The sequence below is a fragment of the Ursus maritimus genome, unplaced genomic scaffold (assembly GCF_017311325.1).
Source record: "Ursus maritimus isolate PB19 unplaced genomic scaffold, ASM1731132v1 scaffold_15, whole genome shotgun sequence".
Taxonomy (NCBI): Eukaryota; Metazoa; Chordata; class Mammalia; order Carnivora; family Ursidae; genus Ursus; species Ursus maritimus.
Window position 1 is genome coordinate 38903597 of NW_024423897.1, and position 26660 is coordinate 38930256.

Consider the following 26660-nt stretch of genomic DNA (forward strand, 5'->3'; position numbering starts at 1 on the left):
ACCCAATATGGGGCTTGAACTCACAACCCCGAGATCGAGAGTCACACGCTCCACCGACTGAGCCAGCCAGGCGCCCTGGCCCGTGCTTAGTTGCTAGGTGAACGCATGGCCATTATTTCATGTGATTCTCACAACAAGGTATGGGGAGGGGCTCCTGGGTGGCTCAGTCAGTGGAGCGTCTGCCTTCAGCTCAGGTCATGATCCCCAGATCCTGAGATCGAGTCCCACATCAGGCTCCTTGCTTGGCGGAGAGCCTGCTTCTCACACACCCCATCGTCACTCACACAGTAGTGACTCAGGTCCCAAGTTACGAAGAAGAAGTCAATTACCTTCTCCACAGTTCCACCTGGATGAGAACCAGTCCTGGTCTCTTTGATGGAAGTGGCCTGGACACACGAGCCATCGCCTCCATCAGTCAGATGTGCTGTCTCTGAGCTGCTGGGCCTGGCGTCAGCCTCGGGCCTCTTGTGGTGTGGGCTGACCCTGGCCACTGGTTTGTGCCTGGACGCCAGGCTGTCATTCTTCTGCTGGGCGGACCTAGGGGTATCTGTGTTCCCCAGACTCTGGGCACCAGTATCGGCTTTGTACTCCAACTTGGGCGAACTCTTCGATCCTGAGAGTTCCTTCCTCCCTGAGCAGCCAGGGCCACCCTTGGGGGCTTTCGCAGAGGCCAGCAGGTTGGCTGCATGAGAAGGAGTGTCCCCCAGACCCTCTGGGACACTCTCCTCTAAGTCCAGTGAGCTGCCAAGGAGAGGCACTGAGGAGGCCTTGCTGACCACAGTTTTCTGGGGATGCTCCCCCTGGCTGTTGATACCCATGACCTTGGAAGAGGTCATCAGGACGTGCCTAGAGTCATTCTCTGTCAGAGGCCTGCTGGGACCGGGGAGGGTCCCCGGGAGGGAAATGCAGTCCCCTTCGCCGTCGAACTCTTCCTCATCACTGGCATCCTCGGTGTCATAGCAGCCCACCCTCCTCTGGCGGAGGAGAGGGTTTCGGAGGACCTGCGGGCTCCCAGGGAGACTGGCTTGTCTGGCAACCGTCACCTGCTTGTGGAAGAGCCCAGAGGTCCGCTGGCTTCCTAGAGTCACGAGGCTGTTGGCCCTGGGTTTTCCTGGCTCCTTGTGGGCTGGTGGGGATGGGGAAAGAAATAGCCAAATGAAATAGGGTTTCCCGTCTGGCCTGGTTTTATAATTTACGCCCCCCTCCCCATTACACAGGAGCATTCCCACGTTCACAACTGCCAACCATTCATCCTCTGGCCACTGACCACCAGGCTTCAATGATACGGCCTCTTGGGATTCGTACCGAGTGGACAGCTGGCTTCTCTCTCTCCTTTTCCTACTGGCCTCCCTTTTTGTTTCCTTAAATTTTTTTCTTTTCTTTCTTTCTTTCTTTCACTCAGCCTCTGGATTGTTTAGCTTAAACATGTATGCTGCCTAGAGACAGAAATGTTTATTTATTTATTTATTTTTTAAAGAATTTATTTATTTATTTGACAGAGACAGCCAGCGAGAGAGGGAACACAAGCAGGGGGAGTGGGAGAGGAAGAAGCAGGCTCACAGCGGAGGAGCCTGATGTGGGACTCGATCCCACAACGCTGGGATCACGCCCTGAGCCGAAGGCAGAAGCCCATCCGCTGTGCCACCCAGGCGCCCCTAGAGACAGAAATGTTTAATTCAACTCCCAGGATGCCTAACACGCTGTTGAGGTTCAGACTAGATGCTGCTGCTGGGAAGTCCTCTTCGGGACGCTGCCCGGAGACCAACCAGCCCTGCACACCCAGACCTTCTTATCACAAGGCCCTTCCTTCGTTTGCAGAGACCAGGGCGGGGGGGGGGGGGGGGGGCACAGAAATTTCTAGAGCATGTTGCAGGGAAGCCTGAGATTATCATCTATGTAAGTTCCAAGCAGGGAGGAGGGAAAGCCTGTGGGGCTCAGCAAACTCTTCACATCTTGCTAAATGTACAGAAAATTACATGTGCTTCCACCTTGAAATGCTTCTGTCAGAGACAAGAGTAAGCTTGTCAGCTGTTCCAAATGAGAGCCAGGGTGGTCAAGTCTGCCGGTCCTAAGACAGGGATGTTCTTGTGCAGACATCAGAATTAAAAAAAAAAAAAAAAAAAAAAAAAAAAAGGAACGAAGGAAAAAAAGCAAACCACACCAGCAGAAGCCCAAGGAATCAGTGTGGCTTGTGCCAGATCATTCTCTCATGTTATAGTAAGACCGTGATCAAGATTTAAAAACACCTGTTTGATAACATGGATTTCTCACGAGTTCTGAATCTTTCACTCAGCTGCCTTCTAAAAAGAACTCAGGGCCTGGTGAGGGAAGGGCTGGAACTTGGCTAGGAATCCCCTAAAACAGAAGGCTGTTAGGCTGCCACCCTGATTTTGTGCCATGAATTTCAAGACGATGCTATGTCAACAGCATCTAAATGCTGTTCCGGTTCTCCACCCCCAACCCTCCGGGTACAGATCGTGCGCCCGGACCCTCCGCCACAGAACCGAGGGGCCAGGCAGCAGTGGGGGGCTGCGTGTTCCCCAAATACACTCGGAATTGAGTCAGGGTAGAGAGGTGTCTTCTACGCGACCCCAGGCACGGCTCCCAGCTCCCTGTTCCCACCATGCCGCCCTGCTGCGTGAACCGACCTGGCCCGAGTCAGAGCACGGGCACCGCTTACCGCAGGTGCTGGGGGGCGGGCCGCCGTCCTCGGAGGCGCTGCAGCCGCTGCCCGGGGCGTCCTCGTCCTCAGAGCCGGCCACCACGAAGTCGGACAGGGAGCCCGGCACGCTGTGGGCAAAGTCCGGGGAGGCTTCGGGTTCAGAAATCAGGGCGTCCTGTCGGAGAAGAGGGTGCGGGATGATGAGAAAGGGACGCCGGGAGCCCATTCTCCGACATCGTCATTCCTAGCTTTCCAAGAACACTTTGTTCTCAGCCACGGGCAGCTGAAGCAGTGGTGAGAGCAGACACCGCCTGCCTTGACTCCAGGACGGCTAAATTAAACAGCTAATGAGAAAGGCAATGGTTGCTGCCAGACAACGTGCTGAAGAGATTTTTTTGGGCCAAATGTGTAGCGATGACCAGAAAAGCCACAGCAGCCATACACCGACCATCCCAGGAAAAACACTGGGGGAAGAGACAGGAAAATGGAATGACATTCAAGCCACTGGTTCGGCCTAGTGATGGAACAGAAAAGAGGGGAGTCCGAATCCTGTGCTCTGATCCACTGGGATGAGGAATCAGTCTTGTCCCCTTAAAGTCACAGGTCCCCCCAAAACCAACCGGGGACACCTTTATTGTGGAGCAGTTTGAAAACTATTTTTTAAACTGCAGCTCAGTTCTTTTATTTTGTTGCTCTATTCTTTTCTTAGATGAGGATTTACTAAAAGAAACACACATTTTTGTATTTGTTCTCAAATTAGCATTGTTGCCATCATCTGTAAAGTAGTCAAAATGACTCCTGGACAAAGATACGGGCTGGGCCCTCAGGTCTGACTTACGGGCTCCAGGAATTGGTTCATGGGCTGAGTGAGGCAGCAGCATGCCTTGACTCACCTTTTTTGCAAGAGAGGGACTCTTCAAGGGGGTACCTGTTGGAGAGAAAATGCACCATGATGTCGAAACAGCAAAGCTCACATCCTTACAAATAGGTTCACAGTCTTAACCCCCAAAGAAGGAGCCAAATATATTAACCCCTCTTTGCTAGACTGACACTGATGGGCCACGTGCATAGGTACGGACATGCATGCACTCGACCTGGGTACTTGAGCCCTACTCCATCCCACCTCCCAAGGTTCTACTCCTGCTTCCGGCCCTAACTTGGATGCTACCACCTCCATGGTGATCCCAGTTGGAAGTAACTTCTGAATCTTAAAAGTATTTTATACTACCCATACACCAATCTCCATATACACAGTATAATTTAGTTGTAAGTGGATGCCCCTCATTTCCCTTCCTCAACTATTTATCCATAAGGCTGAGACCTTCACTGATCTGAACCCACAGTGCTCAGCATTGCACCTGGATCTAGGAAGTATTCAGTGATATCTGTTGAACAGATTGAAGGATCAATGAACAAAGAAACACCACTCAAGAAACTCATGAAGGAACTGGGGGGAGGACTAAAAATACCTGTTTTGGTTTTTAATAGAAGCATGAAAAGATTTGGCATTGAAACTTTAAATTATATGCCGGGAGCAAAAAGATCTTACGCATGTGGTTCGTAGCTTAATAAAATCTTTCATAAATGATCGAGGGGGTATGCCGGGATTATGAGAGGACAGCGTGCAGGCAGGTCAGGAGAAGGAGCTGGCCGAATAAAGAGCCCATTATGGCTGTGCCCACTCTAAATATATTAATTATGGATGCAAATAATCAGGGTATTACATGGCTGCCAAAAAATCCTATGCCTTCCTTTTCCTCTGACAACCAGTAACTCATGTCTCAGTTCCTTTTACTCCCGACATCAATCTTGACATCAGTAATATCTTGAGTTGAGACATGTTTGCAGAGTCCCTTTGGATTTCCATTCTACCGGAAACATTACTTTTTAAAACTCAATGCAATGTTTCCCACTTGAAATTCATAGGAAATTCTTACTATCTCAATCCTTCTCTGCCTGAACTTTCCCAATTAAGAAGGGAGAAATCATGATTTGGGGACCTTCTATTACACTTCTTCAGTTGAAACTTAAAAAAAAAAATCTACTTACTATTGAAGTAAGGCTCCCATACTGGGTGGAAACCTTTAATTCACATAGAGAAACCCCAGGCTTTGGAACAGAGAACACCCTGTTTCTACCCAACAACTGATATTTGGGTATTGCTTTTTACCTAGAATATTTCAGATGAATTGTACATAAACACATGAAATGCTGTTAACTCATTTTTGCAAATTATCTCATAGTGTAAGAAGCATGCATGATGAGAACTTTAACAAAACGCATTAAATAACAGCAAAATCAAAAGTAGCAGCAAGGAGAAAGCATGGGATCTCTCTGACAACCACTTCTGCCAAAACTGATAATGACAAAGAATCCAGCATCACTGCAGGGGGCAGGGCCCCCTGGGAAGCTCTCCTGCACGCTGAACAAAGATGTGTGATTATAATACCTGAGCCAGGAGAGGAGCTGGCCTCTTTGCTCTCCTGATAAGTGCTGCGTGCGATCACTGCATCCATTTCCTGCTCGGAAACCTGATTTTCAGCAGAAAGCACAAATTAGATGGTTTTATTTATTTATTTTTCCCCAATAAAAGTAGCTAGGACCTGAGTCAGAGGCTGAGCGTAGATAAAAAGGGAAATCACAGGGCCAAAGATGATGACCATCCTCGGAAGCAGTAACTCAGGGCATATAAGGACAGCCGGGTTAGCGATCGCATCCAACAGTGTGTTCGAAACAAGACCTTCCGCTCGTTCCCAAAGTCATTAACGCGCTCGCTGCTACAGTTACCAACCACATGGCTGATACCTGCCTCTCTCTAGACCCTCGCTTCTAATTCTTTTCTTTCTGGATTTTATTTAAACAATTGCAAACCTACATAAAGCTTGTAAGAGTAGCACAAGAAGAGTATACTCTTCACTGTTGTTGTTTTTAAACATTCTGCCACATTTACACTCATGCTTTTTTTTTTTAAAGATTTTATTTATTTATTTGTAGAGAGCGAGAGGTCAAGAGAGAGAGCGAGCGCACATGAGCAGGGGGGAGAAGCAGAGGGGAAAGGAGTGAGAATCTGAGTACGGAGCCCAATGCAGGGCTCAATCCCATGACCGCGAGATCATGACCTCAGCTGAAACCAGGAGTCGGAGGCTTAACTGACTGAGCCACCAAGTGCCCACCTCATGCTCTTTCTTAATACACACACACACACACACACACACACACACACACACACACACAGAGCTTCACTTTTTACTAAACGATTTGGAAGTTAGTTGCAGACATCATGAACCTTCACCCAGAAATATTTTAGCATGTATCTCCTCAAAACAAGAACATTCTCTTCAATAACTGTGGTACTATCACCATTCTAAGAAATTCAACATTGACACAAACGACCGTCTGATTTACATTTCATATTCCAATTTAGCCAGCTGTCCTAATGCTATCCTTCAGAAATGCTACTCGAAGTGTGCCTGTAGACGGAAGTAGTTCCTAGGAAGTTTGATGCCAGCTTGTAATGAGATAGGTTTTTCGTCCAGAATGCTTATCAGCACTTAGTTTCTGTCACCAACAGTGTCTTGCTGGGGAAGAAACGTCCCCTGAACTGAGTGGTACACATCGAGATGTAATGATTTGCATTCTGGTGCAAGCTCCTTATCTTCTGGACCTTAGTAGACTGACACCAGCCAACACCCTGGCATAGTAATGCTTTACAGAAATTTCTTTTGTGTCAATCCAGAATTCAATTCAGGGTCTAGGTGTCCTGTCTTTTTAGACTCCTTTAATCCAGAACATTGCTGAGCCTTTGTCACAATACTGGTATTTTGGAAGAGACCCAGGCCAATCAAACCCTCAATTAGGATTTGTGTGATAGTTTCTTCACGCTGAGATTTAGATTATGCATTTTTCGGCAGAAAACTACAAAACTGTTTCCTTCTCATGCTTCAGAGAGGCACTCAGGGTCAGTGTTTCATGTTTCATGACTGGTGATAACTTTGACCACTTGGTTAGGATGGAGTTCACCAGATTTCGCCACTGGATTTTTTTTTTTTTTTTGTAGTCATCAGTGAGTGATCTGTGAGGAGACAGCTTGAGATGACATCAATATCTTGCTCCCCAGTATATTTTTACTCACGGGTTTTAGCATCAATGATGGTTTTTACTTGGATCAATTTTTACAATGAACTGACCAAAATCGTCATTTTATAACTCTTTTCTATATTTAATAGCATCATGGTAGATTCATGGATTTTTTCCCCCATCAGTTGTTATCCATAACTGTCATTATTCATGGAAAAAAAAATTAAAAGCCTGAGATATGCTGAATTATGAGATATTTTAAACGATTATTACATAACTTGCATAGAATTTCTTTTTTAAAGATAAGGACAGTGTAAACTTAGAATGGTAATTTTGTGTAGTAAAATAACATTTAGCATAAATAATATTTGGATAAGCATAGCAATTTGTCTTAATAAGTAAATAAAGCTACGCAGGATTCAGCATTATATTTTAACCTAACAGACAAATCATAATCACATCATGTTTATGGAATACTTTTCTAGTGGGTCTCACAGGAAACAAAACACACATACATGCACACAGGCATATACACTTGAATACATACACACATACTTCATATAGCAAAGAGTAATTCTGTATAAATGAGTCAGGGAAAAATACCAGCTTAGACAGTGGTTGCAAATTTTTCTTGACATTAGACTTTCAATATCTGCAAATGTTTTTCTGAGTAGGGAAAAATGGTTGGGGTTTGAAACAAGCAAAAGATTTCCTGGATAATAATATTCATGCTGAGAGCCTCAGTACCAGTTAAAAATGGACCCCTCTGACCTTCTGGCAAGTCCAAATCTTAGCTTGTCTAGACCTGGAGGGTTTGAATATCCCAACTGGGCAGCCACTGCTCCAGTCATTATGAGAAACAGAAGAAAAGAAAATCCTTGTGGTATTTCTATTGGAACAACATGAAAACGAAAGCAGCACATACATTCAGTACCAAAATGTACTACTGGCGTTAAATGCTGGGGTGAGCGGTATGAAAATACATCGAACATAAAGTGGAGTCCTGACCAAAAGAAAAGTAGAGTATGATGTTACAACTAAGAACACCATGTTTACCTAGGAAGAGATGTGAAATCTAGTCAAACAAATACTGAAATCTGGTTTTGCTGGATGTATCTCCCACACCATCACGACGGCCATTTTACTGTGGCTAGTAACATGAATCAACCTGTACTCAACAGGATCGTGGACCACCAGTACATCAGGATTATTATGCTTTGCACTGAAATGCCATTTTGATGTTTGATTGTATTGGCAAATTGGGCAGATGCTTTTGGGCTGAGATGAAGCTGACCTCCAAACAAATCGTGACCTGTGCTACGTTGGAATGGATTTTGAAGTCAGACATGCCTTGAAACCAATGACTGCAAACCACTGAGAATTTAATTTTTTTATAATGTTGCTGAGGGACAGGCTAGGTCAGCCCCAGCTTACTAGACTTCTTTGGAAGGAGGAAGGGGGGTTTGGCCATGCAGGTGATGCAATCCAGAAGAGGACCCTGGAGGAAGGAGCCAAGACCACTCCGGCCGTATGAGGCAAAAGGCTGTTAAAAATGACCCAAAGAGAGCCATGGGGACAGCAGGGAGACAAAGGAGAATAGGCTGTAAGGGAAAGTGTCAAAACTACAAAATAGAAAGAAAAAATAGGAAGTGACAAGAGAAAAAATGGAAAAAGGTAGAAGCAGGACTTGATTTTATATTAATGATATTCAAGAAGTTTTTATTTAAGACATATATGAAACTGCATGTAGACAAGAGAAAACAATCTGGAGAAAAAGAAAAAAAAACCAGTAGTGGAGTTGACTTTGAATCAGTATAATGGCAATCCTTGACCAAGCACTGTGGAGAACCAGTACAACAGACTCCACCGAGACACTAAAAATAATGCCGTAAAATTAACACACTGAAGAAATCTCAGACATGGGAGGACTCACAAGGTCTCTTTGCATAGACTTCTCACTCTCAAAATGGCATACAAGTCCATCAAGCCCAGCAGCCTGGGCCTTTAGGACATAATAGTACAAATGATACAGAGGAGGCGGTCATATGACAGGCACAAAAAGGGTTAATGTTCTTAAGGAGCATTTTGAGTTGTTGGAAGGAAAAGGTTAAATTTTGTAAAAATACAACCCGACTGCAATATTAGAGACAAGCTAATTTAAAAAGATTTTTTACATCAAGTACTCGAAACAACAACAAAAAAGTGCTCAATGCCAGTAGAGTCAAATCTGCTGAAGTAGCTTCTGGATAACCTAAAAAAAATTAAAAGCAACTGCTTAAGTATAGAAAAGATACAACCAAATATCAGCAAAGGCCAAGGACACAGGGGCTATGATTATCTGCAAGCTCAACAATGTGATACCGATGCTGAAAAAAATTAGTGGGCTCTTAAGCCTTAATTACAGAAGCATTCGCTCAGGTTGAGGATGGACTGGACAGACCATTTAGTCCAATGCTCTCAGATTTTCTTGATGCAGAAACCCCAAAAGGTCAACTATCTCACCAGAGATCAAACAACCGGCTGGGACTTACTCAGAACCCAGCACTCTTATCTTCTACCACATTTTATATTCACCAGTAACAATGTCAAAATTTCCTAATAAAATTTCTAAGAGTGTGAAGACGAAGAAGTCCAGGTCAGTGATTTGTTTCCCATGTGTATCGGTTACCTTGGTCACTGTGCGACCACAAGTTGATGATTCCCATGCCCAGCTGGGTAAACTGTCTCACCAAAGAGCCTGCGTCATCACAGGAACATGTGTGTCACTGCTACAGGACAGATAGCCACGCCACCCTCCCATACTCAGAACAATATGAAATACTTCACCTTTGGATTAGGGTGCCGGCCGATGACAAGGCGAACGGGTCCGGGGGGGCATTTGCTCAGGATGGTATGAACCTTGCTTAAAGCAGCATGGCGGACGTTGACTGAGTTCACTTCCAGGATTTGATCTCCGCGGCTAGGGAGGGCAAATGGCCAACACTCTGTGGTCAGTTAGCTTTTTACAAGATCTCCTTCTGGGAAAGGTTTATAATATGAAATCTTTTCTGAATACCTTAGATAAGCAAATGACATCCTTTCATCTTTGCATATGTGTAAAAAAGCAACATATTCATATAAACACGTTGGCTATTAACCTGGCAAAGCCATCATGCATATCTGAGTGAAATAAAATTGATAAAGGGCAATAACAAAGGTTATCATTTCTTGAGCACATGGTGTAAACCAGGTACGTACAAAGCAATGTACATAGCAATACTTTGAACAGGCATGATTATTCCTCTTATTTAGATAAGGCCCCAGGCTCAGAGAGGTCACCCTGATGTCACACGCTGTTGAACTCAGGTCTGTCTACCTTTTGATCATCACAAGATAGACCCCTGACCACCATCATTTTCTTTTTTCTTACCATCTTGAAATGATTATTGTAATATAATTTGAGGAGGAAATATCTGAAGCTCAAAGGTTACCCAAGAGTTTGTAAAAATGTTTCAAATTTGGACAAATGAGAAATTGGGGACAAGATGCCCATTTTGACTTGAAATTACAGGCAGAGAGCTCAGTATGAGAGAACAAAGACTCTTTATGTGGGGTTTGCAGAATGTTCATTTGGCAGTCTCCAGACATATGGAACCATTCAAGAAAGAAACATCATCTTGGGATGTCATTAAAGGATTTTTTTTCCTGGGGTTCTAAAAGTATATTTTCTTTAATGTACTTTGGATGATTTGCTAAAAATTTTTTTGTATGGAAATTGACTCTGATGATTAACTAAAAACATAATATAATCTATTGACAGGGCCCCAAAATGGCAACCTTAAGGAATGTCATTTTGACAATTCCTCAACTGCTCAAGGACTTGGAAGCTTACAGGGGAGAAAGGTGATACTGTTTGCACAGGGTGCTTTGTGCAATGTGTGTACTTCTTGTGAAATTTCGGTGGGCACAGACCCACTGCAGTTACTCTACAATAGAACACCTAGACCTCTCTTGTATAAACAGAACACCCATGCTACCAGTCAACTACCGTGACTGAGAAATCAGATGTGCAGTGATTTCAGACAATAAGCATCTAGACAACGTCTTTCAAAAGGGAATGAAACAACAGGACAGGTTCAAGAGATTATACTTAATCATAAAAGCCTCCTGTTGAAGGATAGGATTTCGGGACTCTTTGGTATCCAGCGATTATGAGCTGTTAGGAGCAGTTCCCAGCATCACATATGAATTTTACTTAAATGAATATAAACAAGAAAGAAAATACTTAGATAATCATAGATATCTATATAGCTTTTATTTTGTCAAGTTTCCGAAACTGAGCTTCTGAGTCCAAATAGATCAAAATAGGCAAGCCAAGATCCAGAGTTTTCTGCTTCAACCCAATTTCATTTCAGATTAGCTTTTCACCTTTCGGGAAATGCTATAATTGTAATCTTGACTATATTCCTGCCAATAATACAAACGCTGGGAACCTCACGCAAGGATGTAATAGGGCAGGATACGCTGCATGTACATCCATCGATTAATTCATGAACGCACGAGAAGCCTGTACGGCTGGGTTTGCGACGAACCTCAGACTGCTCTCCATCTTGGCCACTGATCCTGGGGCCAGGCTGTGGATGTAGATCCCGGGAGGGCTGTTCTCCAGAGCCAGGCAGCAGGCACCGATGCCTAATCCGACCCTCGGCTCTGAGAGAGACACCGGTCAAAGAAAACAAAATTTAAAAAAAAGTAGAAGGCATCTGAAGCTGCACGAATGTATATTCAGACCAATACCCATTTATTTGTGACCAGACTCAGAATGGAAATCCTGTTTTTCTTTGTCAACATCATCATACTCTGTAAATGAAACGAGTCCACAGCGGAGTGGACTCCGCTAACAACAGAGGCTGACAACTATGGGCTGTGAATTATTCAGCGGTCCGCTCTCTGCTTCGTCTAAGGAGCCTCCTCAAATCTGTTTTTGGAAATGGGCAGAGTTGAAGTAATATATATATATATATTTTCAAAAGACTTTAAGTAATCTGTACACCCAACGTGGGGCTGCAACTCACAACCCCAAGATCGAGAGTCGTGCACTCCACCGACGGGCCAGCCAGGCGCCCCAGTAGTTTTTATTCTAGATACATAACTTTAGGTTTTCTTTCACTTGCTTTTTTTTTTTTTAGCAACTAATCTCTTAGTTATTGAATTGCTCATCATATTTCTGTAGTCGGTGTAGAGAAAAAGGAAAGAAAGATGAAAAGCCGTAAGATTTGGTGAAGACCCACAACTTTTAGTTGTTAACTGTATTGTTAACTATAATCTTTTGTTCTTTAAAATTGTTTTAAGGATTTTTTATTTATTTGAGAGAGAGAACGAGTGCACGAGTAGGGGGAGGGGTAGTGGGAGAGGGAGAGGCAGACTCCCCCACTGAGCAGGGAGGCCAACGTGGGACTTGACCTGGGCTGAAGGCAGACACTTAACCAACTGAGCCACCCGGGCGCCCCTGTTCTTTTAAAATTTTATATTAGCCTTAGAATTAAGCCAGTCTGTGATTTTTTTGTTTTTTAGTTTTTTTTTTAACATGAGTTTCTGACACATAGTGATTCATCTGGGGAGAGCTTAAAAGACTTTGTGCTAGTGGTGACTTCTTCTCATTTTAGTAAAAGGACCAACGTCTCTACTTTTGACCCCGCTGTCCATTTAGACTCCCATATGTTGTTGGCAGCAGATTGTTCCAAAGGGAGAATTTATAGGAAAAATATAAAAGGTTAACCTCAGAACGGATTACAAATTGTTACTTGAGAGAATACAATGAAAGTGAGGAAGAGCTGCTATCACCTTTGTTGAGTGTTACTTCCATGACGATCCTGTCCTTGGGCCCAGGGGCCTTCCGACCCAGGGACGAAGAACTGCCTTCGTCGGGGCCTGCCGCTGAGCTGCCCCCGCTGGTGTTGAAGCTCGGGGAACTGGATCTGCTCATGTGTGTGGGGGTTGAGCAGGGCGTGAGGCTTGGGCTCAGTAACTTTGTGCGTACTGTTAAGACAAACAATCCACTCCGGATTTGCTGAAAAAAACAAGAGAGGAGGGCTAAAACATTCAGACTGTTCCTAGACCAAAGATGGAAAAAAAAAATCTCGAACCCAAACCAGAAGGAAATAAAGGAAGAAAAGTAAAGAAGACAAAAGAGGTAAGATTATTGTTACCTTAAAGGTATGAATGGCTTCTTGGAACGTCAAGCCCTTTATTGGTATTCCGTTTACATCGAGGATTTCATCCCCTGGTGACCAAATAGGAGAATTACATTAACATCGAGCTTTAGAAGACCAAAGCATATGGCACTTGATTTACAATTCTATAAAATGATTTTCATCGTTCCAGTGCGCTCTCATCAGCTTAGCTCCCAGGAATTTCACAAAATGGGACAACTAGTAATGATGCATATTCTTTCTCAGTATTTCTGTATCTCCACCTTTACTGAAAACAACTGGGGAAGTATCAAGACTGTATTCTGTAGCCATTGCCAAGTCTGATAAGAGGCGTCCTGAGTTTAGGGATCAAAATGCAATAACGAGCCCCCAGTCTTTCCTCACAGTGTTTGTTCACAAACTGAAGGCCACCGGCAATAAAACGTGAGCATATACAACACGCGAGAAAGCCACTTCTGTATTTGCAGAAACACAAGATTTCTGAGCTTGGAGAATCATCATGGGATGTGGAAAATGGTTTTCATAACACAGACAAAAAGCTGCTGAGATATTATTTAAGAATGGCAGCCCTGCCTCCAGAGATAGTCTAGATCCCTGGTCTTCCTGATTCCGTTCCAGGTCCTCAGTCATGAAGCTGGGCAATCACGACATGCCGCTAGCTAGGAGATTATTGTGGGCTCATGCCGAACTGCTCTCTCATTCATTCTCTCTCTCTCTTTCTCCCAGACTATCCTGGATTCATCCGCATCTTCAAGCCCCAGAAGGCAGAGTCAGGTCATTTTCCCAGCTGTTGACAGCGTCTGCTGGGAATAGAAAAGAACTTGGACATCCTGTTGACTTATCGGAGTTTGTTTTTGGTTTGTGCTCTTGTAACATGGTCTGTGTTTTGGAATAACAGTTCATCAAAAACACGACGAAGGGGCCCCCGAGAGAAACAGATGAACTTTGTACAGCAATTCAGGACAAAAGAGGGACTTCCCTGACCTACAACAAAGTGCCAATCAGCATCAGAACACACCTTTCACCTCTCATGGACAGCTAATCCCAGGAGCACACTGTGTATTCCATGAAAGGACCCCTGTAGATGAGTTTGGAAATGTGGCCATGCCCCATGCACTTGTTAGGTGCTTTCTCTCTAATGCAATTACAGAAGTTTAAAAGACGTGAAATCATCTGTTTAAAAATAATCGCTAACTGGGTGAGGGCTTTGGTTTGCTTGCACACAGGAAGAGGATACGGTCATCAAAATGATTGCTCATGCTCTTAAATATCTTTATACAAGATTCTTAAAAGATCATGCAACAGGTTGAACATACATTCCAATGATTTACCTTGATTGTAAATGAACATGTGTGAAAAAACCGTATTTAGGAGAATCAAGTGCTATGAACCTTTACTAACTATTGATTTTTCCTCCATTTTTCTCCATTCTACCAGTATTGCAGGATGAATTTCAATCAAATGAACACATGGCACATCCATTATAAAAATGCTGTTAGGATTTTACATTGTTCTGAAACTAGATACAAATATCACCTGGGAGTTAATCCTTTCTCTAAGAGACAGAAATAAATATTCTGTCCTCAAAAGAAGCCTGCTCATGTCTTACTATTAGCACACAGGCTCCTGGGGTAGCTCTGCCTAGAAAAAGGAGACTCCAGTGGATTCTTATCAATTAGAAAAAATAAGCCAGCAGAACGTAACAGTACCTACAATTTGGGTCAACTGAACTGACCAGTCACAGCATTTCTAAAAGTAACTACAAATAACGTGATTTAATCATTTCACGAAGGAAGTGTGTTAATAACGGAAGAAAAAAAGTCAGGACTCATGAATAGGTTCTGGGGATCTAATGTCCAGCACGTTAGCAATACTGTGTTGTCCAGCTGAAAATCTCTGAGAGCAGATCTTCAATGTCCTCACCTTCCCCCATCACACACCGTCATTGTATGATGTGAGGAGCGTGTTAGCTAACTCAGTGTGCTCATCATTTTGCAACATACGTGTATATCAAATCATCATGTTCTACGCCCTAAACTCACACAATGTTAGGGATCAATTACATGTCAATAAGGCTGGGCGGAAAAAAAGCACTCGTTTAGTATGTTTATGCACGGCAAACGGCAGGTGCTATGGAGAATGTGAATACTGAGTCTGTACTCCGGCCCCGAGGCAAGAAGGGCCTGCAAGCTCTCAGGAAGTTTCAAGGCAAGGAACACGAATCAAGGACCAAGGGGACAAGACAGACATTTAAAGACCCAAATAAAAAATATCAAATCATTCCACACATCATCTCATTTAATCCCCACAGTGACTCCTCGAGATAGGTATTAATATTCCAAGTTTACAAACTGAGGAAAGTGAAGCTCAGGTTACAACTGTCCAAGGTCATGATGTAGTAAGGGCTGGATTCAGCTCAGGTCTACTTGACCCGCACGCCCACGGCCTTGGCTGCTGTGCCACTGGCTTCACATCTTGCAAGGGGGCAGATGCTGATGGAATCAGAGCTCACCACCACTGAGAACCACGAGAGGCTTTCTCCTACCTTCTTTAAGTCTTCCATCCTCTGCAGCTGATCCATTTGGGAAAATGGTCTTGACAAAAATCCCCATCTGTCCTCGAATGCAGTCTCGACCTCCAGCAATGCTAAAGCCAAGGCCCTACACCCCAAGCAGAAGGGGGTCCAGGTTGTCATTGCAGTATTTAACGGAGGGCATCTGTTCTTGTATTAGTATTTAACTGAGGCCTGCTTCCCAGCTAGGCTCAGAGTTAAGCTAACCAGCTATAAATTTAAATTTGCGTTCCCTTTTCCACTTCCTTCCTCAGCTCTATTTGCATTGCACTAGCTATGCATTACATTAAAGAGAGAAAGTTTTAGGTTGAAACATATGAACTTGCCAGTATCTGACAACCTTTGATCTCCAAAAATGGCAATTTCACGTGGATCCATTAATGGCTCAGGAGAGTCATTCTGTACAATTTGGGTGCCACATTTATTTTATTCTTTTGTGTCAGTCTTTCCATTTTGTATAACATAGAAATGGATGTTTTGATGTTCGTATAATACCAACTTATTTGTATTATTCTCTGTGAAAATGGCAATGCTATGAAATTCATTCAAAAGGATAACTAGGAATATATCCCCTGAAGCTACAGGGGTGGCTTCTCTTTCAATAGTAGTAAATGTTGGAGCCTTCACTCCACCCTCGCCTGTGCCCTAGCTCCCGGGCGCTGGTGACTCCCTATGTCACAAGGACAAAAAGGTGTGACCCACGCAGAAGCCCACAGGAAAGGATGCCAGGGAATCCACTCGAATCTATACAAAGGCCACTTCATCTATTCTTACTTGTACCTTTCATTTTTTTATTTCATGTAAAAACAACAATAAAGTTAACCATTTAGGAAATATTTGCTAACATTCACCTGGGGGCCAAAACAGTGAGCAGAAAGAGCTCACCTTGCCTTTTTCTTTGTACAGCCCGATGATTGAGATGACCGATGGCCGAATGAGTCTCCAGGGAGATTCCACCTGCGTGGTGCTTAGGGAGCGCGTGGACTTCTTTACAATGTGGTATTCCTAAAAGTCAGCACATGGCAAGGTTAGGGATAGTCTCATTTACACTTCTGGGGCCTCTGGCATAAAAATACATTCAGATTGTGAAAACCTCGTTGTCTTTTGGGTTAGACAGCCATTTCTCTCTGCTCCATCCCCGGTCCAGCCGCTTAAAGGAGTGTATGATAAATGCCACCCGTGGACCAGCCCCTGCGGTCACACGCTGCCATGGTTCCCTCTCCACAGAAGGAGCTGCTTGGAGGCTGCAAGCACCCAGGGCTGCTCTTTCTTTGACCGTACCCCACACATCCTACTTCCTGATTTCTGGAATACAGTCAGGAACCAGAAGCCAAGAGGCCTCAGAGACGTAGGAGGGCTATCCTGTGGTCAGGTTCTCCCTGGAAGCCGCTCCCTACCCCCATCCCAAGTTCACAATCATGGTTAGAAAGTATCTTGCCATTTGAAGCTTAATTCGCTCAACTTAAAACGTAGCAAGTCCTTGTTTCTTATAAAACCCAAACCGCAAACCCCGACAATGGTTATTCCATATAAAACACCCCAGTGACAGACTGCAGCTTCAGTTCTAACCCCTCACATTTGGAAAATAAAATCCTTTCCCTTCAGCCACGCCTTCCCCTGTCCTGGCACACAGGAGCTCAAGTCTCAGTCCCCTTCCTGTCCATCACCCGCAGGGCACACTAGGACATAAACAAGAGTGCAAGCAGATCTATTGCTAAAGCACTTCTACAATCTATCTTCTTGCCATTCTTCTTAGAGTAATAAATCTCTTAAATGAGACGGATATTCCAGGATAAGCAAAAAAAGAAAAAAAAATCAATTCGTGCTTAATCTGAGAAAAGAGACATCAGGAACTAGTTTCTACCCTTAATGAGTATATTCTACATCCAAGGTAGAAATGAGACGTCTGCTAGTGATATTTTTGTATTCCTGGCTGCTTAGAACAATTATTATTTTGCAGTTTTACAAAGTATCTGCCAGCTGTGCTGGCCTCCCAGACTCTGATTCACTTAAAAAATGTTGGCTTGGCAAGGTTACTACCGCTTTACTGAAACCATCATGGAGATGGCCAGACACAGCCCATGGGTTTCCAACCCTCGAATACGGAGTTCATGTGTGGACTTGTAAGGGAACTCTCTCTGACCACCAATCTCCAGCTGCACCTCCTGCCATCTCCCCTTTGGGAGCCCGGGGGAACCAGAGGCCTGCATGCTTCATTGTTCTCTTGGTGAGTTTCAGGGGTCCCACTGCACTTTTTAGACCACAGCTGTCCAATATGGCAGCCAGTAGTCACCTGTGGCAGTCTAGATTTAAACGGAGATTAAAATTAAAAATACACTCGTTAGTCTCACTAGCCACTTTTCATGTGCTTGGTAGACACATGTGGGTGCCACACTGGACGGTACAGACATAAAATATTTCCATCATTGCGGAAAGCTGTATTGGGTAGCTCTACTCTCAGCAATGCTTTGCAGGGGAGGGAGAGAGAACAAGGGAAAAGAAGGGTGAATCCTGGCAGAAAAAGAAAAGAAGAAAAGAAAAAGGACAGTTTGACAAGGGGAAAAAGTCTTTCCTCCCAAATCTTCACCAGCCTGAGCTTTCTAGAAGCCTTGTTAGAAATAGGTATTTCTGGGCTATAAATATGGTCGGGTTTCTCAGCAGTTAAGAAATCACCCCAGAGCTAGGCCTCCTTGGCTGTGATGGCAGGAAACCCTCTCTCATTTTCTGCACTAACTAAAACAGCCTGACAACGTGGTTCTCCTACAACTTTCTGATCCACCCCCTGACTCCGTCGGTCCAGTTGGATTATTCTGAGCAGGCCATGGGCCTGTCTCCAGCTATGGGTCTGGAGGAGTTTTAACCAGGACCCACACAGGTTTTCTGCTCTGCTTTTTCTCCATGTCCCAACTCAAGTTGTCTTTGGGTAGATTCCACACAAAATAACCTGATCAGCAACTGCCTCTGGAACACGGGCACTGGTGGTTTGACTGGCTAGGTAAAACGTTCTTCCCAGTGATTCCGGCAAATCGCTTCGAGTGAAATACTCACTCTTTTTAAGATTCACTGTCCTGTCTATAAAATGGTGATAACACACTCAAAGTAACAACCCGACACAGATGACCTGCCCCAGGTCCTTTTCATCTCTACGATCTATGAGTCTACATGCACTTATGGACGTCGCCGCTCCACCCTCTGCCTCCATCTTTGCTCCACTGTAGGCAAGATGCCAAGGTTCCTCTTGAGCCCTCTGGCTGACGGTGAAAGAACACTCCACAAGTTCCCCAGAGACTGAGCCTGCTTCAACTTGGTTAGGAGTTCCCTACCCACTTTTAACTGGGTTGAGGATGATGTAATTGTGGAAGAGCCCTGTGAAGAATTATGGACCCCCGAGCTCTTCTGGGGCAGGCCCTGGAATAGTAACATCACTGCCTCCTTCACCGCCATCCGTAGTCCCTCTGACCTTGCCTGTATGAGTCATGAGTGTATAACAGGTAACATCCCAGACACAGTACAGGCACACACATGCACTCCCCCCACCATGACCCAACACCCACGCACCCACCCAGTGGTTACGCCGACACCTGACGCACCCACTAAACAAGCGATGGTGGTTGACCACAGACCGTGAGGCGCCATTGTCTCCTGGCAGTTGAAAGCAGCTCTCAGTTCCAAAACACACAGTAGGAAGGGGATCAAGATGTTGAGATCCAACAAAGGATTATTTTTCTCTACTGTTTTCAAATTCTAGGCTGACTTCCTCCTAACCTCCATGGACAGACCTCGTTCTCTGTGTTACATCTCTAGTCCCAAATACCCTGCCCACACAGATGGGCAGCTCTTCACAACATGGATGCTCTTGCTGGTCTCTGAAAGAGTAAAAGAAAGCCTAGAGACCCGGGCTTCCATCCCTAACCGGGCATCTTTGACAGTACGAGAAAACAAAAGGCTCCATGGTACTGTACTACCTGTGATGTTCCCGTCGAGTCCAGTAGCTGGGGAAGAGAGTGCTTTCGGCCATCTCGGGAGACTTCCAACATCCTGATCCGGGGGTCCCCATTTCGCACCATCAGCTCATTATATTCTTCAACAGACTCTAGACGGTGTACACCCCCTTGTAAAAACATGGAAAAAACCATGGCGTGATATGGGGTGGGAAGAATCTCATGAGAGCATCAGGTATAAACTTGGTGCATCTACACACACCCTACATGGTTTTCAGAAGGCCTAGTGTCTAATACCTTCAAGGTACTAGATAAGCTCACGAGCTCATTGCTTTCTACCAACACGCTCTGCCTAATGGGTATGCATTGGGGCCATTAATGACAGATTATGAAGAAAGTGCCAGTCTTTGAAGGCACTGGACTGGATATGAGAAAATGTATACGTTTCATCTAAGTAAGATGTAGCCAGGGTTGATAAGGCGATAAGCACCAGCGAGAATGATATCAGTAAATAGTTTTCTAGTGATGGAGGAACATTACTCTGTGGTTGGTACAGTTCCATTGTTGGGGCAGGTGCTTTTTTTTCCATGTAATGACTTTTTAAATAAACTTTTTAATTAAAGAATAAAAACTTACAGAGATATGCACAAGTCTTAAGCATACAGTTCCATGAAATTTCACAAAGTGAATGTTCCAAAAACCAAAACTCAGACCAAGAAACAGAATATTTCTGGAACCCAAAAGTCACTTTGGCACCACTAACCACCCTTCACCCATGGTAACCACTATCCCGACTTCCAACATCAAAGATGACTTTTGCCTATTTTTGAACTTTATATAAATGAACACATACGATATGTACTTTTTTATATCTGGCTCCTCAGCGTCTGTCTGTGAAAGTCCCTATGTTGTTGCTAAACGTCTGTTCATCCCATTTCTGTGTACTATTTCATTGTATAAACATACCACAATTTGGCTATCCATTCTGTTGCTGATGAACACTGACTTTGTTTCCAGTTTCAGTTCTAGAACAAGGGGCAACAATTTTTTTTTTTTTTTTTTTTTTTTTTTGGTAAAAGCCAAATAGTAAATGCTTTAGGCTCTATGGGCCACAGATGGTCTCTGCTGCATATTCTCTAAACATCTTTTTGTTGTTGTTGTTACAACCCACTGAAGATGTAGAAAGCATTTCTAGCTTGTGGTCTGTACAAATATAGCTGTGGGTGGTAGCTTGCTGACCCGTGATCTAGAAGATACTGTTATGGAACATTCTCATACAAATCCTATCTGTGGGGGGCAGACCCAGGACGGAGATGCTGAGCTACGGGAACACACCCGCCTTTCCCAATGTTGTAACACCACTCTGTGTGAGTCCTAGTTTCCCCACATCTTCGTCATGCTTGGTGGTGCCAGTTTTTTAAATTTTAGCCACTCTCATGGGTATATAATGACATTTCACTGTGGTTTTTTTTTTTTTTTTAAGATTTTATTTTCAAGTAATCTCCACACCCAACGTGGGGCTTGAACTCATAATCCCGAGATCAAGAGTGCTGCGTACCACCAACCGAGCCAGCCAGGGGCCGTCATTATGGTTTTTAATTTACATTTCACTGACGACCAGTTGGACTAAGCTTCTTTCAAATGTCCATTGGCTGTTTTACTCTTGTAAATTTGTATGGTGGTCTTTTTTTTTAAATAAAGTTATAAAGTGCCTGTTATTATTATTTGATAAAATTGTAAAGTGACTGTTCTGCTTATTCTTTTATTGGGTTTCTTTTTCTTGTTGATTTACCCGAGTTTTTATTTTTTTTTGTTCATATGTTTTGGATATAAGTCCTTCATGGTATCTATGTATTGTAAATATCTTCTCCATGTCTGTGACTCGGCTTTTTACTTTTTTTTTTTTTAAAGATTTTATTTATTTATTTGACAGAGATAGAAAAAGCCAGCGAGAGAGGGAACACAAGCAGGGTGAGTGGGAGAGGAAGAAGCAGGCTCGTAGCAGAGGAGCCTGATGTGGGGCTCGATCCCATAACGCCAGGATCACGCCCTGAGCCGAAGGCAGACGCTTAACCGCTGTGCCACCCAGGCGCCCTGGCTTTTTACTCTTAATGGTATTTTTAGATGAGCAAAAATTAATAATTTTAATGTAGTACAATATACCAATTTTTCCCTTATGCTTTCCCTTTATGCTCCCTTTTGTGTCTTAGGAAATTTTTATAGTAATTTTTAAAGACACCTTTATCAGTACCTAATTTATATTACATGCTATTTTAAAATAAGATAATTTAAGGGATTTTAATTTTAAATGATGGCTCAATTACACTGAATATAGCTCTTAATCACATTACAATGTTTACAAAATTCATTATAAACGTATATATACGTATGTGTGTGTGTATAGCTATATACACATACAGATTCTTTGTAATATCAAATTCTCCTAGACTATGTTTTACTTGATGACCTAAAATTCAATTTACCTAAACACTTCTCAGAAAGTTTTTCATGGAATAAAACAGGATGATTCTGTACTCTTTTAAATATATGGAGTCTGCAACGGTGATGAAAAGTTGGAAGAGTGCTGATTCAGTTATATTAACATGAACATCACTAAAAGCTGGGTTTTTCAAAAGCTACATTTAACTTTGTGATACAGGTTTTCAAACACCTGAAACTCCTTTGCAATCAAAGAGAAATTTCCATTTAAAAAGATCACAAACCCAGGGCATTAACAAGGATAAATCAAAAATACCAAAATTAAAAGGGAAGCCTGCTGGCAAAAAAAAGCAGTAGGAAGTAAGGAAAATTCAGGTTGGAATAGCAGGAAAAATGTTGTATAAAATCACTTTAGTCATTCTGGAGCCAGAGTCGGCAAAAATCTTAGTGGAAATGGCTGGAACTTCTTTACAGAACCTCCTTAATAATTCATGACTTACTAATTCATGGCCAGATTAATCCCTCTTGGCATGCTTACTCATCTGAGAAAGATTTATTAGAAGAAAGTGCCTTTTGAGCTGACAGGGAGGCACTTGCCTCAACCGAAGAGAAACCACATTCGGTAGTGTCTGCAGATAACACACTGACAGGTGAATACCAGACTGACTCGCTTGCAGCAAATGGGAAATAAATAGCCAAGTTTACGGGACAAATTAGCAGCTGATCACATTAAAATCTGCTGTATTCAAATATCTTTAGACTGAACATATTTCACAGCATTGCATGAAGACCCAGCTCCGTAAGCCACTTTCACAGGTCTCAAATTACTTTTCCAGCCTTATCTCCCACTGCCCTGCTCCGTGAATTCGTGGCTCTGGCCTGCGGATTCTCAAAGGACACGATCTGTCCTCCTCCTGCATCCTTTCCAAAACTGGGGAGCCTATAAATATCGCCTGACATTTTATCTCACTTTGCCGGCACCACCGTCTCCCACCCCGAGGGGCTCCTTACCCCTGATCTCTCTGACAAGCTCTGCTGGATTCAATCATGGTTCCTGCTGGATTACTGGATCTTCCAGAAAAGCCGAGGAGGAAAAACAGTTGCCAAAAACTTCTCTAACCAATTTTCCCCCATTGTCCCTAAACATTTCTCGTGCTTTTTCTCTCTCGTCTAGACCACTGGTTGCTTCCTCTTGGGTTCTGTCAAATCTTGCCAAGGTCCTGGCTCTCCTTCATCTTGTGTCCTCTGGATGCCTCCCCTGAGTACCACGACCCAGAGAGACTTCCATCTTCCTACCTCTGGTGCGTGCCTTATCATGGCGTAAAGTTCTCAAGAATATTCTTGTCCGAACCTATTCAAGCGTCTTCCCCTCTCGAGAGGGAAAGAGGAGACAACAATGATAAGGTTGCAAACGACGGTGATGAATGTGATGTTAGTGACGGCAGTGGTGGGGTGTCTGCCATATTCTGCAGGGGCAGTGCCACGGTCCTTCACATACGCTGATTTACAGAATAAATGTACATTATAATCCTCACTCTGCCCCTGAAGAAACAGAGACCCAGAGAAGTCACGTCACTTGTCGCAGGTCACACAGCCCCTCATGGCAGAGCTGAGAACTGAACACAGTTCTACCTGACCTCATGCCTGTTGGACAAATTTGCTTATTATGGCCCCAGGCGTCTGGGAAGGACCGGAAGAGAGGGTGACATCCATTTGTGGCAAACAGTAGCCAGCTGTGGATTTACTATTCAGCTGAACGTGCTGCTTGTTCTAAATTAATAGGAGAGACAGCATTAGAGAATTAGGATTTGAAAGGTCCCCAGCTATACCCCCTCCCCATATCTCTATCTATAAAGCCCCAGGCTGGGGAGTAGGATTCTTGTCAAGATTCTCAGGAAGCCACGGGTGGCTAAGAACTACCTGGGAGGCAGATCTTTCTGCTGGCACTGAATGAGTGACCTTTGGGATTCCCTTAACTTCTCTGGTCTCATCCATAAAATGAGGAATGTGACTGCACAGATTTCAAAGGTCCCTGATACTTCCCCAGCGCTCTGTGGCCCTCCTGGGAACTGTTTATAAGGTGTGGATTAACTGCCAAGACAGCTGACCTAAAGATCTCCATCCGCTATGCCCTGTGACGTCCAGGCCCCAAACACACACAGGAATTCAATGTATTTCTCTCTGTTATTCCTCAGGGCTTTAGGGGAGCTGGGGTTTAGGGGAGCTGGCCCTCCACATGAGGGCCTTAGGCACGATGTCTCCCCTCCAACTTATCAGCCTCTGGCCGTGTCACTGTGTTGTCGCAAACCCGCGTTCAGGTATGTACGGCCTAACTATAATGAGTTACAAATGCAGACTAATTCACTGTTACTCGGGTTTGTCAAAAGAAACAGATGTATTTTAGGGTCCTGTACCAGTCACTTTACCTGAGAACACTCAGCAGAGGGCCAGCCTGTGGGGTCCTCGTTGGCAGGCACAGACACCGCCCCTCCGCCCGGATTTGTGCGGACGAGGAGACTGGCGGGTTGTGGAGGTTACCACGCCGTGCTTGGGCGGGCTGCTCGTACCTGTCTGTTTGTTTTTAATCTGCTCGCCCTTTCAAAGCCAGGATTATGATCTCCTTTTTTTCAGGTGAGGGAGAGGAAGTTCAGGGTCTTAAGGTGACCGGCCCAAGGTCACATGAGACGCCTTTGCCTTTCATGGGCAGGCAGCAGGGGCTGGCTTCTCCATCAGGCCAGCAGTCACCGTGCGAGGGCCCACAAGAAAGTTTTAAGTATAAACATCATAGTAATGGAGAGATAAATAAGAATCCAGCTTGCATCTTTATACGAATGCAGCCACAAAATACAACTTTCAGGGTTTTTTTTTGTTTGTTTTTTAATAGGGGAAAGAGCCCATCAGGGAGTTAGTGCCTAGGACCCACAGATCCTAACGGGTGCCTGCACGTGGCCTCGGCTTTCAACAGGAACTTTCTTTCTCAGGGCACAAGCCAGCTGCTAGGAGCTTATAACCAAGAAATGTGAAATCTCTTTGTTCTCAGAGCTGCAACTCCCATCCCATTTTCCCACCTGCTTCTTTGAGATGCAGATTTAACATTAGGTAAACAGCGCTTTACCCCTGGTTCTGGTGGACCGAGGGCCTGGGGGAGACTGCCAGGAAGATAGGCCACTAGGAATATTCCACAGGGCATGGATCACCCAAGTTCTGTGGAAGTAAATGAACCATAGACACAGGAAATTTAGGTTTGAGCAGAGACAAACGGAGATGTTGACATTCACTTCATTATGACTCAAATAAAAATATTCACCTGGGCAGCCGGGCTCAACGCAGTTTATGCATGGGGCATGCGCTCTCTAAAGGAAAAACAATTTGGAGGCTGTTAACTGGAGAAAAGAGCTCATTCTGTTAATGACTTTATCTTTGCACTCCTGAGGCTAGAAGCTCCCTTTCAGACAGGCCGCAAAGAGTTCCACTCACCTGAAAGACGACTCTTGAGTTTCATTTTACTGCTGCCCTGTTTGGGACTTTCCAGGTTTCCCTTGGACTCCTCTGGGCCACCCGAATCTTGGGGCTCATCTGTCCCGGGCATCTGAAATGCAGAGAACACCGAGCTGATGGGAGAGGCGGGCTTGCAATCATTGATGAGATCCCCTCCCAGAAGTTATCTCAAGGCTTGAAGATCAGCAGTACAGGTATCACGTGAGGAAAAAAAGCTTCCCGGGATCGAAGCACCGGCCCTCAGATAACCTGGAACCATACAGCCTTGGGCCGGCAAGTCCCTCCTCAGCGTGCAGGCCCTGCACAGCATAGAAGCAGCAGGTTTCAAAGTGGAAATGGTCCCAGGGGCCACTTCATTTCTGGAGGAAACGGTCAAGGTCACGGGGCGGGGGGGCGGTGAGGGTGTCACGAAGCCACAACGATAGCCCCGGCCTCTTGCCTTGTGGACTAGTGCTTTTTCCTATAACGCGAATTGCAAGAAACATTAAGCCAGAAATTTAAACTCAATTCCAAAATACAGTAAAACGTTAATTTTTTTGGCAGCCAAAAACTACACCCCTTGGGTCAACCATGCTGTCTGTGTGCTATACTCCTGAGTACTGATTAGCTCTGCTCAGGTCACGGGCAGGTAGCCCCAGAAAGTCAGCCCACACGTTGTACTCCTCTGCTACCAGACCCCAAGAGGTGATGCAGAAAGAAAGGTCTCAAGGGTCTATAGGGTCCACTGAGAAAAGCCAAAAATGCTAAAAACAACCCCAAAAAACTACATTTATTAGAGAAGAAAAAGAGACTTACATGCTTGAGAGTGTATATAAAAAATTTGGGAAGTAAATTTACATGTACAAAGCTTAAGAGATACATCAAACAATGAGTTTTCCCATTTGAAATTTTATTTTCCTTTGAGCTTCTGAAGGGAAAAATTCATATTAATTAAAACAGGTAAGATTCATGTGAAGAAACATATATGAATTTAAAAAGACATAGACGATATCTTGAAACACTCATGGTCATCAAAAAATCACATAATTATAATGTAAAAAAAACCCACCCCAAATCCTGAATGTTAACTGATAATAAAAATTATACACTGTATATCAAATTCAGTATATGAAAATGCATAAAGTAATCTCCCAGATAAACCCCACCTCCTTCTAAGAGGTAACTGTTTATATGTAAATTTTTGTATTTTAAGTAGGCTCCACACCCAACATGGGGCTCGAACTCATGACCCTGAGATCAAGACCTGTATGCTCCACAGACTGAGTCAGCTAGATGCCCCT

At 44.1% G+C, this 26660-nt stretch overlaps 1 protein-coding gene across 1 annotated transcript in view; it reads right to left on the minus strand.

Annotated features, from left to right (window-relative positions):
* PDZD2 (PDZ domain containing 2) overlaps nt 1-26660 on the minus strand; it is a 216701-nt gene that overhangs the window by 21983 nt on the left and 168058 nt on the right. The window contains exons 6-17 of the mRNA XM_040630519.1: nt 25360-25471; nt 19468-19613; nt 16388-16507; nt 15476-15590; nt 12928-13001; nt 12563-12788; nt 11311-11428; nt 9566-9698; nt 5112-5193; nt 3556-3590; nt 2681-2837; nt 330-1126 (exon numbers count right to left, since the gene is read on the minus strand). Of these exons, the coding sequence (XP_040486453.1) occupies nt 330-1126; nt 2681-2837; nt 3556-3590; nt 5112-5193; nt 9566-9698; nt 11311-11428; nt 12563-12788; nt 12928-13001; nt 15476-15590; nt 16388-16507; nt 19468-19613; nt 25360-25471 (2115 nt within the window). The remainder of the gene's footprint in view (nt 1-329; nt 1127-2680; nt 2838-3555; nt 3591-5111; nt 5194-9565; nt 9699-11310; nt 11429-12562; nt 12789-12927; nt 13002-15475; nt 15591-16387; nt 16508-19467; nt 19614-25359; nt 25472-26660) is intronic.